The sequence below is a fragment of the Bison bison genome, unplaced genomic scaffold (genome assembly GCF_000754665.1).
Source record: "Bison bison bison isolate TAMUID 2011002044 unplaced genomic scaffold, Bison_UMD1.0 scf7180017864141, whole genome shotgun sequence".
In the NCBI taxonomy this organism is placed as follows: domain Eukaryota; kingdom Metazoa; phylum Chordata; class Mammalia; order Artiodactyla; family Bovidae; genus Bison; species Bison bison.
The window spans coordinates 6,989,026-7,002,589 of NW_011494713.1; the positions used below are offsets into that span (position 1 = coordinate 6,989,026).

The 13,564-nt window shown below is 40.0% G+C and overlaps 1 protein-coding gene across 2 annotated transcripts in view; it reads left to right on the forward strand.

Annotated features, from left to right (window-relative positions):
• The window catches only part of KCTD9 (potassium channel tetramerization domain containing 9), an 81,394-nt gene extending 68,446 nt beyond the window's left edge, over positions 1–12,948 (forward strand). For both annotated transcript variants that reach the window (XM_010840165.1, XM_010840166.1), the window contains exons 10-12: positions 6,738–6,843; positions 8,136–8,269; positions 11,041–12,948. In XM_010840165.1, coding sequence (XP_010838467.1) covers positions 6,738–6,843; positions 8,136–8,269; positions 11,041–11,157 — 357 coding nt within the window. In that variant the 3' untranslated portion in view covers positions 11,158–12,948. The remainder of the gene's footprint in view (positions 1–6,737; positions 6,844–8,135; positions 8,270–11,040) is intronic.
• Positions 12,949–13,564: the final 616 nt, after the last annotated feature.

Below are 13,564 nucleotides of genomic sequence, written 5' to 3' on the forward strand. Positions count from 1 at the left end.
TGTATTTCCATGGTGTTTGTTGTAACTTCTTTTTCATTTTTAATTTTATTCCTTTGGGCCTTCTTCCCCCCCGCCCCTTGCCCCCCACCACCGCCTTGGTGAGTCTGGCTAAAGGTTCATCAGGTGTTTTTGTTTGTTTTTGTTTTATCTTTTTCAAGAACCAGCTTTTGGTTTCATTGATCTTTTCTATTTTTTTTTAAGTCTCTATTTTCATTTATTTCTGCTCTGATCTTTATGATTTCTTTCTACTAACTTTGGATTTTGTTTGTTCTTTCTCTAGTTGCTTTAGGTGTAACACTGGGTTGTTTATTTGAGATTTTTCTTTTGTTCTGAGGTAAGTTTTTATTGCTATAAACTTCTCTCTTAGAACTGCTCTTGCTGCATCCCATAGGGTTTGGATTGTCATTTTTTCATTTTCATTTGGCTCTGATATTTTTTTATTTATTCAGGGATCCATTGGTTGTTTACTAGCATATTGTTTATCCTCCACGTATCTGTGGTTTTTGTAATTTTTTTTCCCCTTGGATTTGGTTTCTAATCTCATAGCATTATGGTTGGAAAAGATGCTTGATACAATTTTCAGTTTTTTTAAACTTACCAAGATTTGCTTTGTGGCCCAGCATGTGATAAATTCTGGAGAATGTTCCATGTGCACTTGAAAAGAATGTGTATTCTGCTACTTTGGATGGAATGCTGTATAAATATCAATTTAAGTCCATCTGCTCTAATGTTCCTTTTAAGGCCTGTTTTTCCGTACTGATTTTGTTTGGCTGTTCTGTCCACTGGTGTAAGTGGGGTGTTAAAGTCCCCCACTGTTACTGTGTCAGTCTCAATTTCTTCTTTTATGTATGTTAACATTTGCTTTATATTGGGGTGCTTTTATTTTAGGTGCACATATATTTGTAATTGTTATATCTTCTTGGTTTATTCCCTTGGTCATTATGTAGGGTGCATCTTTGTCTCTTGTAACAGTCTTCATTTTAGCCTGTTTTGTCTGATTTGAGTATTGCTCCTCCACCTTTCTTTTGATTTCCATTTGCATGGAATACCTTTTTCTACCCCCTCACTTTCACTCTGTATGTGTCTAGCTCTGAAGTGGGTCTCCTATAGACAGCGTATCTCTGGGTCTTGATTTTTGTATCCATTCAGTCATTCTTTGTCTTTTAGTTGGAGCATTTAATCCATTTACATTCAAGATAATTATCAATATGTATGTTCTTGTTGCCATTTTGTTAATTGTTTCGGATTTGTTTTTGTAGGTGTTTTTTCTTCCTTTCCTCCTTTGTTGTCTTATGATTTGATGATGATCTTTAATGTTGTATTTGGGTTACTTTTTCTTTTCTGTGTATATATCTATTACTGATTTTTTTGTTTATGGTTACCATGAGGATTTGATATAGAAGTCTATATGGACAGATTATTAAGTTGCTGATCTCTTAATTTCAAATATATTTTTAAAATTCTGCATGCATACTCCTTTGCTCTCATGATTACTGGTTTTGATGTTGTATTTGTGCCTGGATGATTTCCTGCCTTTACTGTATGTTTGCCTTGACTGGTGAGGTTTCCTGTTTCCTAATATTCTTGTTCCTAGTTGTGGCCTTTTCTTTGCAGAGAAGTTCCTTTAGCATTTGTAGTAAAGCCGATGCTGAATTCTCTTAGGTGCTGAATTCTTTCGCTTGTCTGTAAAGGCTTTGCTTTCCCATTGAATCTGAACGAGAGTCTTGCCGGGTAGAGTATTCTTGGTTGTAGGTTTTTCCCTTTCATCATTTTAAATATATCATGCCACTACCTTCTGGCCTGCAGAGATTCTCGTAAGAAAATGGCCACTAGTCTTATGGGGATTTTCTTGTATGTTATTTGTTGCTTTTCCCTTGTTGTTTTTAATATTTTCTCTTTAAATTTTGTCAGTTTGATTATTATGTGTCTGAGCATGTTCCTCCTTGGGTTAACACTGAACGGGACACCCTGTGCGTCCTGGATTTGGGTGACTATTTCCTTTCCCATGCTATTATCTCTTCAGATATTTTCTCAGGCCCTTTCTCTCCCTCATCTTCTTTTGGGACCTCTATCATGCAAATCTTGATGCATTTGACATTTTCCCCTGAGGTCTCTTAAACTGTCCTCATTTCTTTTCATTATTTTTCCTGATTCTGTTCCACAGCAGTGATCTCCACCAGTCTGTCTTCCAACTCACTAGAAGACAGTTCTTCTCTCTCCTTGTTCCTCTGCCTCATTTATTCTGCTGTTGATTCCTTCTGTGTGCTTTTCATTTCAGTTATTAGATTCTTCAACTCTGTTTATTCTTTGTATTTTCTAACTCTTTGTTGAGAATTTCTTGCAACTTCTCTCTCTGCATCCATTCTTTTCCAAAGTTCTTGGATCATCTTTACGATCATTACTCTGAACTCTTTCTCAGGTAGATTGCCTATCTCCACTTCACTTAGTTGTTCTGAGGTTTTATCTTGTTCTTTTGTCTGGACTATATTCCTTTGCTGTTTCATTTTGTTTAAATTTCTATTTGTATTTCTTATGTATGTAGTTGGAGAAGGCAATGGCACCCCACTCCAGTACTCTTGCCTGGAAAATCCCATGGATGGAGGAGCCTGGAAGGCTGCAGTCCCTGGGGTCACTGAGGGTTGGACATGACTGAGCGACTTCCCTTTCACTTTCCACTTTCATGCATTGGAGAAGGAAATGGCAACCCACTCCAGTGTTCTTGCCTGGAGAATCCAAGGGATGGGGAAGCCTGGTAGGCTGCCATCTGTGGGGTCACACAGAGTCAGACACGACTGAAGTGACTTAGCAATAGCAATGTATGTAGTAGCTTAGTAACATTTCTCAACCTTGGGGAAGTGGCCCTCAGTGGGGGCTGTCCTGTGTGTCTAGCAGTATACTCCCTTCTCATCATTAAGAGCCAGGGACCAGCCTGATCCCAGCATAGTTTCTGACTCATATTTATGGACTTAGTTCTGCAGGATCGTAGTTTTCTTGCTTCAGGTGTCTGCCCCCTGGTGTGTGAGGCTGGTTAGAGGCTTGTGCAGTCTTTCTGGCAGGAGGGGCTCATGCCTGCCCACTTGCCTCTGGAGCTGGGTCTTGGCCCTGTGGTGGGCAAGGGCATGTCCAGGGGCATGTCTGGAGGTTTCTGTGGGCTCAGTAAGCCTGTCTGCTGATAGTTGGGGCTGTATTTATGGCTTGTGGGTTGGTTGGCCTGAGGCATCCCAGCACTGGAGCCTACAGGCTGTTGGGTGGGGCCAGGTCTTGGTGTCAAGGACTCAAGATGTGGGCCTCCAGCCGGAGTTCACATAGATTTCCACTATGTCCACCACCAGCTTAAGAACCCAGTGAGAAATACAACTGCCTCCCACCTGCCACCTCCCTAGGAGACCCTCTAAGACTAGCAGGTAGGTCTGGCCCAGGCTTCTATGGAATCAGTGCTTTTGACCTGGATTCCGGTGTGTGTAAGATCTTATCTTAGCTCTCCAAGAGTTGAGTCTCTTTCCCATGGTCCCCTTTGTTTCCCTCAATCTACAATCAAGCCCTCCTGGCTTTCAAAGCAAAATGCTCTGTGGGCCTCCTCCCCCCAGTGCTGGACCTTTAGGCTGGGGACCCTGGTGTGGGGCTCAGAGCTCTCATTCCTGTGGGAGAACTTTTGTGATATAATTACTGTCCAGTCTGTGGGTTGCCCACCTGGGTGGTATGAGGTTTGACTGTATTATAAGTGCACCCCTCCTACCATCTCGTGGTTTCTTCTTTATGTGTTTGAATAGAGAGTATCTTTTTTGGGTAGATTCTGGTCATTTCTGTGAATAGTTGTTTGCTGTGATTTTGGTGTGCTCATAAGATATGAGCGCAAGGTCCTTTTACTCTGCCATCTTTGTCTTGCAACGGCCTATGTAATTTTACCTGATACATACTAAAGTGCTGCAGAACTGCAAGTTTATTGATTAAAATGGCTCATGTTGAGGAGTCACCGCCCAGAGTGTAGGGGCTGTGAAAGTAAAAACTAGTGGCTAATAGTCTTTGGCACTTGAAGATGGCTGCTAATGAACAGTCATATGTATTGCAGTGTCCACAGAATATGAGGCCAGCTAAGCACAAGGTGCACCTGACGTTCCCACCCCTCTTGTTGAACTTCTCCCTGGTTGATCCCTTGTGGGCTGTGAAACCTTCTGCAGGAACCCTCCAATTCTGCTGTCAATCAAGGTGACCTTAGCTGCTATCAGGGTTCATGTTTGAGCTGCACCCTCTGTTCTGTCAGTGCCTTTAGAATGCATCTTCTACCTGATCTGCCTTTCATTGTTGACTTTAGCCTGCTGCGTAGGAGCTGGTATAGTAATCCAGCTCTTATGAATCCATTGCACATTCCCAGTACAAGACTTAACAGATGATAAGACCTGGAAGGGACACTGAAGATGAGTATGACCCTGTCTTACAGACTAAGAAACCGAAACGTGCCCTTACCCAAGCCCCAAAGGCTGGTTTGTCAGCAGCATTAGGGCTAGACTCTAAAGCAGGTGTTTTCTTTTCCTTATGTCTTTTTTGATGACTTTTTCCTTTGGAAAATGTGAAATATAGACAAAAATGAGCTAGTGTAGTGAATCCCTTTGTATCTCCATTACTCAGCATCAACAGTATCACTGTTGAAACAGTTGTGTATGGTCTATACCTCTCCACAGAGTATTTTTGAAGCAACTTATTTTACCTGTAAATATTTTATTCTGTTAAAGACAAGGACCATTTATCAAACAATCTTTTGCTTTTTAATAGTTTTATTTATTTATTTGGCTGTTTTGGGTCTTTGTTGCTGTGTAGGCCTTTCTCTAGTTGCAGCGAGTGGTGACTGCTCTCTCATTGCAGTGCATGGGTTTCTTATTTTGGTGGCTTCTCTTATTACAGAGCATGGGCTCCAGAGCATTTGGACTTCAGTAGTTAGCAGTACATGGGTTTCAGAGCACGGGCTCAGTAGTTGTGCACCGAGCTTTGATGCCTGGTGGCATGTGGGACCTTCCTGGACCAGGGATCAAACCCATGTCTCCTGCATTAGCTGGCAAACTCTACCACTGAGCCACCAAGGAAGCCCTAAGCATAATCTTAATATCATTACCCTTTTCAAAAACAGTAATAACTGCTTTCATCAAAACCACTGCCCCTTGATAAAGTAAATAGCCCAAATCTTCTAACTAGAATGCTGATTTCCTTAGTAGCTGCATTCTGAGGTGGCAGTGTTGGTGACCTGCTTTTACCATTTGATGAATAGAGGGTGAAATACTTTTTGCAGTTTTTGAAGACAAAAAAATCTCACTGAGTTTCTTATATATTTCTTTGTGTGAATTCATAGTACAGCCTTGAGTAGAGAGCAGTACTTACATAATAACCTTGGGAATACTTATATTCTACCTGGGAGCATTACATCGAGAACCAGAGACATTTATTTTCAGATATCACCTTCCTGTCCTTTTACAGTATATTTTCAAGTACATAAAATCTAATCATCTTTGAGTTATCTTCTAGGTCCTCAGTATCCTACCTGTCAGTCTGAGCTTCTGAACTACCTCGTGTTAAAGCACAGGCATGGATGGAAATGCAAACCGGATTGTCAGTTATCTGTGATTTGAAATGGTCTGTAGTTCATCTTCTGTTCACTAGAATTGGCTGTGGGTGAATAAAACTGCATTTATGAGACAAGGATTTTTCTTGGTATGGTTATCACATAACTTAATCAGGCTTAAGTAAGTAAGTGTTGGTCACTCAGTTGTGCCCGACTCTTTGGGACCCCATGGACTACAGCCCACCAGGCTCCTCTATCTGTGGGATTTTCTGGGCAAGAATGCTGGAGTGGGTTGCCATTTCCTTCTTCAGGGGATCTTCCTGACCAAGGGATCAAATCCAGGTCTCCTGCACTGCAGGCAGATTCTTTACTGACTGAGCTACAAGGGAAGCCCTAATCAGGCTTAGGCATTTAGATTTCTTCATTGGTCTAATTATAATAACAACTGCAATGATCATTTCTTTAATGTCTGAGGGTTTTTAAAATACTTTTTACCTTCTGCTTTGGCCCCAATTAGGGAAGGTCTAACATTATCACTGACTTTATAGATAGCTTCCTGCCATATCCAGTAGTTGTTAGACATCAGATCTGATGGCATTAAATTTAAAGTTCCAAAATGTACTTTCTTTTTCCTCTTTATATCTTGAACTGCCATTTGGGTACTCAGGGTTGACAATGTTTTGGAGCGATGGTTGGTACAGAAAGACCCTACAAGCAATTTGGTGGTGTTTGTAGCTAGATGGCACTTTTCATTGCTGGCCTTAGCAGTCCGACCTTTGAAATGAAGGTAGTGACAACATTACTGAGCATCAGAAATTGCATTCCTGCAGTAATAAGAGAAGATCTAGATCCCTAACAACTTTATGCTTTCTTCATACGTTAACTGTTACATTGTCATGAGCTGAGCGGTTTATAAAAATAGAAATAGGGATGTCATGGTCCTCCCTCCCCAGCTTCTTTATCTAAACTCTTTTCATGTACAGTAGGAATGCTATTGTTTATTTGGCTTTTTTTCTTTTAAAACAACTATTTTAAAAACTTCTCACAATTATTGTAAACAAAATAGTTGATTGTGAGTATATCAGAGTTTTTTTTTCTTTTCTTCTTTTACTTTGAGCCAATTTTTTCTAGTCCAAACAAAATTCTGAACCATAATAAACACAGACTTTACTCTTTCCATGGCCAGTGTGCCAATCTCCAGGGCGTCAAGATGCTGTGTTCTAATGCAGAGGGAGCATCCTTGAAGCTGTGTAATTTTGAAGATCCCTCTGGTCTCAAAGCCAATTTAGAAGGTAAGAGTCTCTCTGTAATTACCTTCTCTAAAGTAAAAACACACCATTAAGTAAAAAGCCCAGCAAAATAATTGTTACTGGTAAAATATAACCATAGGGAGGAACATTTCTTCTGTCTTAGAGGATTTGCAAAGGGCTAAGCCATTGTTTGGTCTCAGTGATGGAAACCAGCATGCTGAACTCAGGAAATGTGGCCTCCAGTTTTTAACGAAGCTTCAGCTGGAGATAAGTATCAACATCTTAAATGTCCAAACAGAACAGCATTGTTTTTTAAACTTTTCATTTTATATTGGAATATAGCTGATTAACAATGCTGTGAATGTTTCAGGTGGACAATAAAGGGACTCAGCCATACATAAACATGTATTCATTCTCCCCTAAACTCCCCTCTAATCCAGGTCGACACGTAACATTGAGCAGAGTTCCCTATACTATATAGTCAGTCCTTATTGGTTATCCATTTTAAATATAGCAGTGTGTACCTGTCCATCCCCATCTCCCTAACTATCCCTTCTTCCATCCTTCCCCCAGGGCACCATAACAGAACACCACAGTCTTAATTGTGGACCAAAATGAAGAACTTCAGTTTGCATAAAGCCAGACAGTTTTTTATCACTTTTGGATGTAATGTTTTGTCTGCGAATTCCTTATTGCTTTGTTTTGTCCATGAACTTGTCATTTTGTTTATTTGTATATCTAGAAGACACATATGGAAAAGGCAATGGCACCCCACTCCAGTACTCTTGCCTGGAAAATCCCATGGATGGAGGAGCCTGGTGGGCTGCAGTCCATGGGGTCGCTAAGAGTCAGACACGACTGAGCAACTTCATTTTCACTTTTATGCATTGGAGAAGGAAATGGCAACCCACTCCAGTGTTCTTGCCTGGAGAATCCCAGGGACGGGGGAGCCTGGTGGGCTGCCGTCTATGGGGTAGCACAGAGTCGGACACGACTGAAGCGACTTAGCAAGCAGCAGAAAACACATAACTCATTTCCATCACCATAAATTTTTGGAGGCATATTTAAAAGTGCAAACTCTAGGACCAAATTGAATTCCTCCCTCAAAAATACAGACTAAAACATGAATTCTTAATTCATAATATAAGCAAACAGATTGTTAACAAAGAACTCCATATGTATGTATATTGGTCAAGAGACAGATTTATAATTCAGTCATTTCCAAAGGACGCAGAGGTCAACATTTACCCCTGTTAAGTCATCTTGCATCTTTTGAATATAAATGACTATAAATATTTTTAAGTTCAACTGCTCCTAAAATATATTCACTTTAGGTGCTAATCTGAAAGGTGTGGATATGGAAGGAAGTCAAATGACAGGAATTAACCTGAGAGTTGCAACCTTAAAGAATGCAAAGTTGAAGAACTGTAACCTCCGAGGGGCAACTCTGGCAGGAACTGATTTGGAGGTGAGTCACTGAGTTTTTGTTCATCCAGAATGACTGAGTAGCTCCTGCAAAATGTACTTAAATAGAGCAAAGTAGTTGGCTGTTCAATACTGCCAGGTAACGTGCCAACCAGGTTGATGGAATGCTTTTCTTTCAGTTGCTTGTTTAAACAAATTTGAATTCCAGAGCAGAATCTACTTACCTAAGTTACAGATGCTAGGGTTCAGATTTTATTTTTAACTGGAGTAGAATTTCTTTACAATGTTGTTAGCTTCTGCTGGTACTACAACATCAGCCATAGGTAGACATACATACCCCGTCCCTCTATTTTTATCACAGAGCACGTGATATAGCTCCCCGTGCTATACAGCAGCCTCCCACCATCTATTTTACACAAGCTAGTGTGGGGGGGGCAGTGCTACTCTGTCTGTCTCGCTCTCTCCTTCCCTGCCTCATGTCCACAAGTCTGTTCTCTGCGTCTCTGTTCCTGCCCTGCCAATAGGTTCATCAGTACCGTTTTTCTAGATGGCATATTTGAAGGTTCATCTGGCATTCAGTCTGAGCTGATCTCTCCTCTTTTCCTTGGATCTCCCTCAGGTAGATACATTTGATATATGCTTTTTTAATCCACTTGATTGTGGTTTTCTTAGATTTTAATTCCAAACAGAATTAAATGGAGCCAGATTATTTCTTAAACTTGTTTGGAAATTGAAATGATATCTGTGTTTGAAATCAGGTTCAGGGAAAGCCTGTTCTAAATTGGCATCATATTCTTTTTTGAATCTCAACCTGAGACTTTAATTCTGTCCAGCCAGTCATCTTTTTCATCAGAATTGTCTGGTATATATCATCTTGAGTTGCAGATTGAGCTGGCAGACTGCATAGCTGTTAATGGGTCTATATCACTGTCTGATAGCTCTTTCGGCAACAATGGGCATGTCCTGTGGCTGTGCTATTCAGTCCAGCACCTACCAGCCGCATCTGGCTATTGAGCCAGAGCAACCGAGGGATGGATTTGTAAGTTGTATTTAATTAAAATTCATTTAAATGTAAACTGCTGTGTGTGACTAGGAGTATTGTACTGAACAATACAGACCTAATACAAGAAAATCTGGCATAGATTGGATTCTAGAGAATAGTATGTCAACATTTAGCTTGTTGATTTTTGTAAATGTTTTCATCTTGCTCTTTTTTCATTATAATACTACGAGTACTGTTTCTGTGTTTTCATCTATCCTTCTTTCACTCTATACTTCCTTCCTATGCAGGCCTATTTAGTCCTAAGGTCCAAAATACAATCCTTAATTCAGTGATCCTGTTTCATAGCTAGCATCTAGATTTCTCATCTGAATTTACCTTGTTCTCTTGATAGCTCTTAGCAGCATAGTAGCAGGCCCCGTTGAACTTGAAGGCAAAAAGAACCAGCTTAAGACTGAAGGTATAAACCTATTATAAGTAGTTATTTAACTTTTTAAATATTGTTACTGTCACCTAAGATGAGGATCTTTTCCCTTTGTTTCAGTTAGCATGTGACTACACATGAGTTCTTTATTTAAACAGTAGAACGCCTCCCTTTATCTGATTGCAAAGACTAATCAGAATGACTGTTGGGGCAGCTGCTAACCCTCTATACTATAAAGGTTATGTGCAGTCACCCTTCTCTCTAACCATCATCCCCACCATCCCTAGGGACTTAGCCAAAAATCCCTGTCCCATCTGTCACTCTCTGATCTCAAGGGAAATTTGAAAGCAGCTACCAGTTGTGGTGGTTACACTGCTGTATATAGATCTGTTAAAACTCACTGAATTGTATACATAATTGGGGGTTTAAAAAAAGGCAATTCCTTACTCTGAGAATGTTAATGTTAGGCAGCTACGTGATACAATTATTAAGTAAAATCCCTTTCTCTGTTTAAAAATCTGAATCTTCCCTACCCTCATGCCTTTCATTATTGTTCATAGATTGTGGTAAAACCATTAAGTCACTCAGTCATGTCCGACTCTCTTGCGACGCCATGGACTGTAGCCCACCAGGCTTCTCTGTCCATCAGATTCTCCAGGCAAGAATACTGGAGTGAGTTGCCATGCTCTCCTCCAGGGATTCAACTCACATCTCCTGCATTTGCAGGCAGGTTCTTTACCACTAGCGCCACCTGGGAACCCCAGAGAGATATATAACTAAATCACTTGGCTGTATACCTGAAACTAACACAACAGGGTAAATCAGCTATGTGTGTTTTAGTCACTAAGTCATGTCTGACTCTTGCGACCCCGTGGACTGTAAGCCTGCCAGGGTTTTCTGCCCATGGGACTTTCCAGGCAAGAATACTGGAGTGGGTTGCCATTTCCTTCTCCAAAATCAACTAGACTCCAATATAAATTTTAAAAAAAGAATAAAGATTATCTCAGGTCCCAGAAATCAGTTTCTGATGCTCAGACCCTCTGAGTTTGTCTGGCAGTGGAGCTGCTTCCATTCAAGCCCCATATTCCCAGGGAAGCCCATAAAATTGTTTAGATACATTTTACATTCTGGATTTTAAATGCTTAAAATTCAAAAGGGACATGCTTCCTCGTTGACCTTTGTTTATATATATTTGTGGTGGTCAGCCTGAGTAAGCATCAACTAGAGAGAAAAAATACGGCTTTCTCCTAAAACTTCTGAAAGTTTTCCAGAAATAACTGAGTTTTATTCTTTAGGAACCTTTTCCTGATATGCCCCAGGAACCATTTTAAGAAGGAACAGATAAGCCCTTTAATCTGTTAGTTCCATGAACACTGTTTGTGTCCTGCAGAATTGTGACCTGTCTGGGTGTGACCTTCAAGAAGCCAACCTGCGGGGTTCCAACGTGAAGGGCGCCATCTTTGAAGAGATGCTGACACCACTACACATGTCACAGAGCGTCAGATGAGAGGCCTGGAGGGAGGAAGTTGCCGAAGACGACAAAAGTTTTCCTTATCACTCTTCTTTCTCCACCCACTCGGTTATCTAGAAGAAATAACACTGTAAGGGAATTAAAAAACATTTAGAGGATTATGCTTGTTCTCAGAGGTGCATAATGGGGAAAAAGTGACTTTTTTCCCCACATTCTGATTTTTAACAGAGAAGCACTCCTTCAGTAGATTTAGGGAAGCTAGATTAGATTGCTGCCTTTGGAGTGGAGTAGGGGGATTTGCCTGGTGGCCTTGCGACCAGGAATAAATAGTATCTATTATATTTGCTTTTAAATAGGCATGATGTTGAAATACCATCTGGGTTTGAAATGCATTTGAGGAATTTAATTTATGAAAAGCACAACATATGCAATTATATTTATTGACTCTCTAGATGCAGTATGGATATTTAAATTGTTGAACTTTACAATTTTGCAGAAGTTGTTCAGGTTTCTAAATAGCTTTAGTGGGGCCTCTCCTACTTTGAATACCTGTCACACCATGTGAAGATGGTAAGATCAGACTCCCCAAGGCTCTCTTTTCAGGTTCATTTTAAGAATTTTTTTTTAAGTACAAAAGAGTAGCTAAATTAAAGAAACCGTGTTACTGATAGAGTGGCAGGAAAGAGACGTCATATATACATCGTCAGCTACATTTGCAGTGGAACTCTCTGGATGGTGAACAATTTACCTACAGCTTTTCACTGAGGTTTCAACTTACAATTTCATTCTAAACAAGTTCCACTCCATGCCAGCCCAGGCAATTTTATCTATTTACACTACTCGCTTAGTTTCCTCCCTGTACAGTCAAAACAAGCATAGGAAGAGAGTTGAAAACCAAAAACCCAAGGCGCATAATTAACATTCATTTAACTCAAATGCCAGATAAACAAGGCCAGCTTGGAAATAGGTGTGAAATCCAAACCCACTGCCATCAAAGCTATAAAATATGAATGAATATGGCAGATTCATCTTTTAGAAGTCAACAGAACTGCAGCTCTGACCCTACCGTGGGGAACAAAGAATTCTAAACTGACAGTTTGACCATAGTTATCAAAAAGCTTAAATGGAAATAAAGGTTTTCGGCTGGTTCCAAGATGGACTACCAATTCAGTCAGCACCTTGGTTCTTATAGTTCTGGTGTGTTGTCGTTTAATACATTTTAGCCTGGCTTCCTTGAGTCACTTGCTCTGCAGGGGCAGGGCCTGAACTTCCTTACCAGTAACTGGTGTGTCCTTATGTCGACCCCCAAGAGCAGGGATGTAAGCTGTGTCCAAATGGGTTCTGAATTCTCCAGACTCATCTGTGTGAGGCAAGGAATCGTTAAAAACCACTTTGTCTCCTGTGGGAGAATGACATGTCTTCAGTATTTACATAGCTTATTCTTCTATACATATGCAAAGCTTTCCTTAACAGTAAAGGGTACATATGCATAAGTGGGAGGAGATAGACCTTTACAGGTGAAGGAAAGCAACTTCAGAAATGAATTATTTTCTTTGCTTTATTATTTTTACCAAGACAGAGAAGTATTGTATTGAGAGATAATCTATTTTCATAATCAATATGTGCCTAAATTATATTTAAATCATTTCACTCTGTACTATATTTTCAATAATTAGAGAATGTGTTGTTCATCCACTTAAGGGTACCTCTGTAGACATAACCTAAACCTGCAGAAGAATCCGAAAGATCCAAACACAGTATGCTTAGAAAATGCAGATTTTGGATCTAATGTGTCCTGCATTAATAAATGATGTGAAATGTTGAAAAGGTGTTTCTTGTCTTGCTTTTGGAAATTAGAACTTTCCAAATTTACTTAATTTCTTCAGTATGCGTTTTAAGACCGGCCCGGAGGGTCTGTGTGAAAAAGAAGAAAGTGCCTTTAAACTTATTTCTTGAAGCATGATTATTTTATGATTCTCCTCTTAAAATCCACCATGCTAACAACACAGACATTTCATTAATGCTGACCAAAAAAGGCTGTCTTCCAGTAACTCATTTGTGTTACTCTTTAGCTGATGAACATTTTTACCTGTTAGCTTTACTGGGTTTGTGAAATACATTGTTCCTAAAGTGTTCTTGCCTGACAACCAGGAGAAAGAAGTTTAAGCAGGAAGGAACATTTCAAAACTCCCATTAACCCTTGCAGTGAAACATGATTGTACACACAGGTTTAAAACACAGTTGTTTGGGGAGGGGCGGGAAAGTCTAGAAAAGGGTTTTAAACTAGATAAGCTAATGATCTACATTGAGAAAATTTGTACTCATGTACCTGTTTAGAGCAATATGTATTATGCTGTAATAGTCTTTTAGCTGTAATTTCAAAGCAATGAAATATTGTATATTCATTTTCTTACAAAGTTTACCATCATAAATCAAGAGTTGG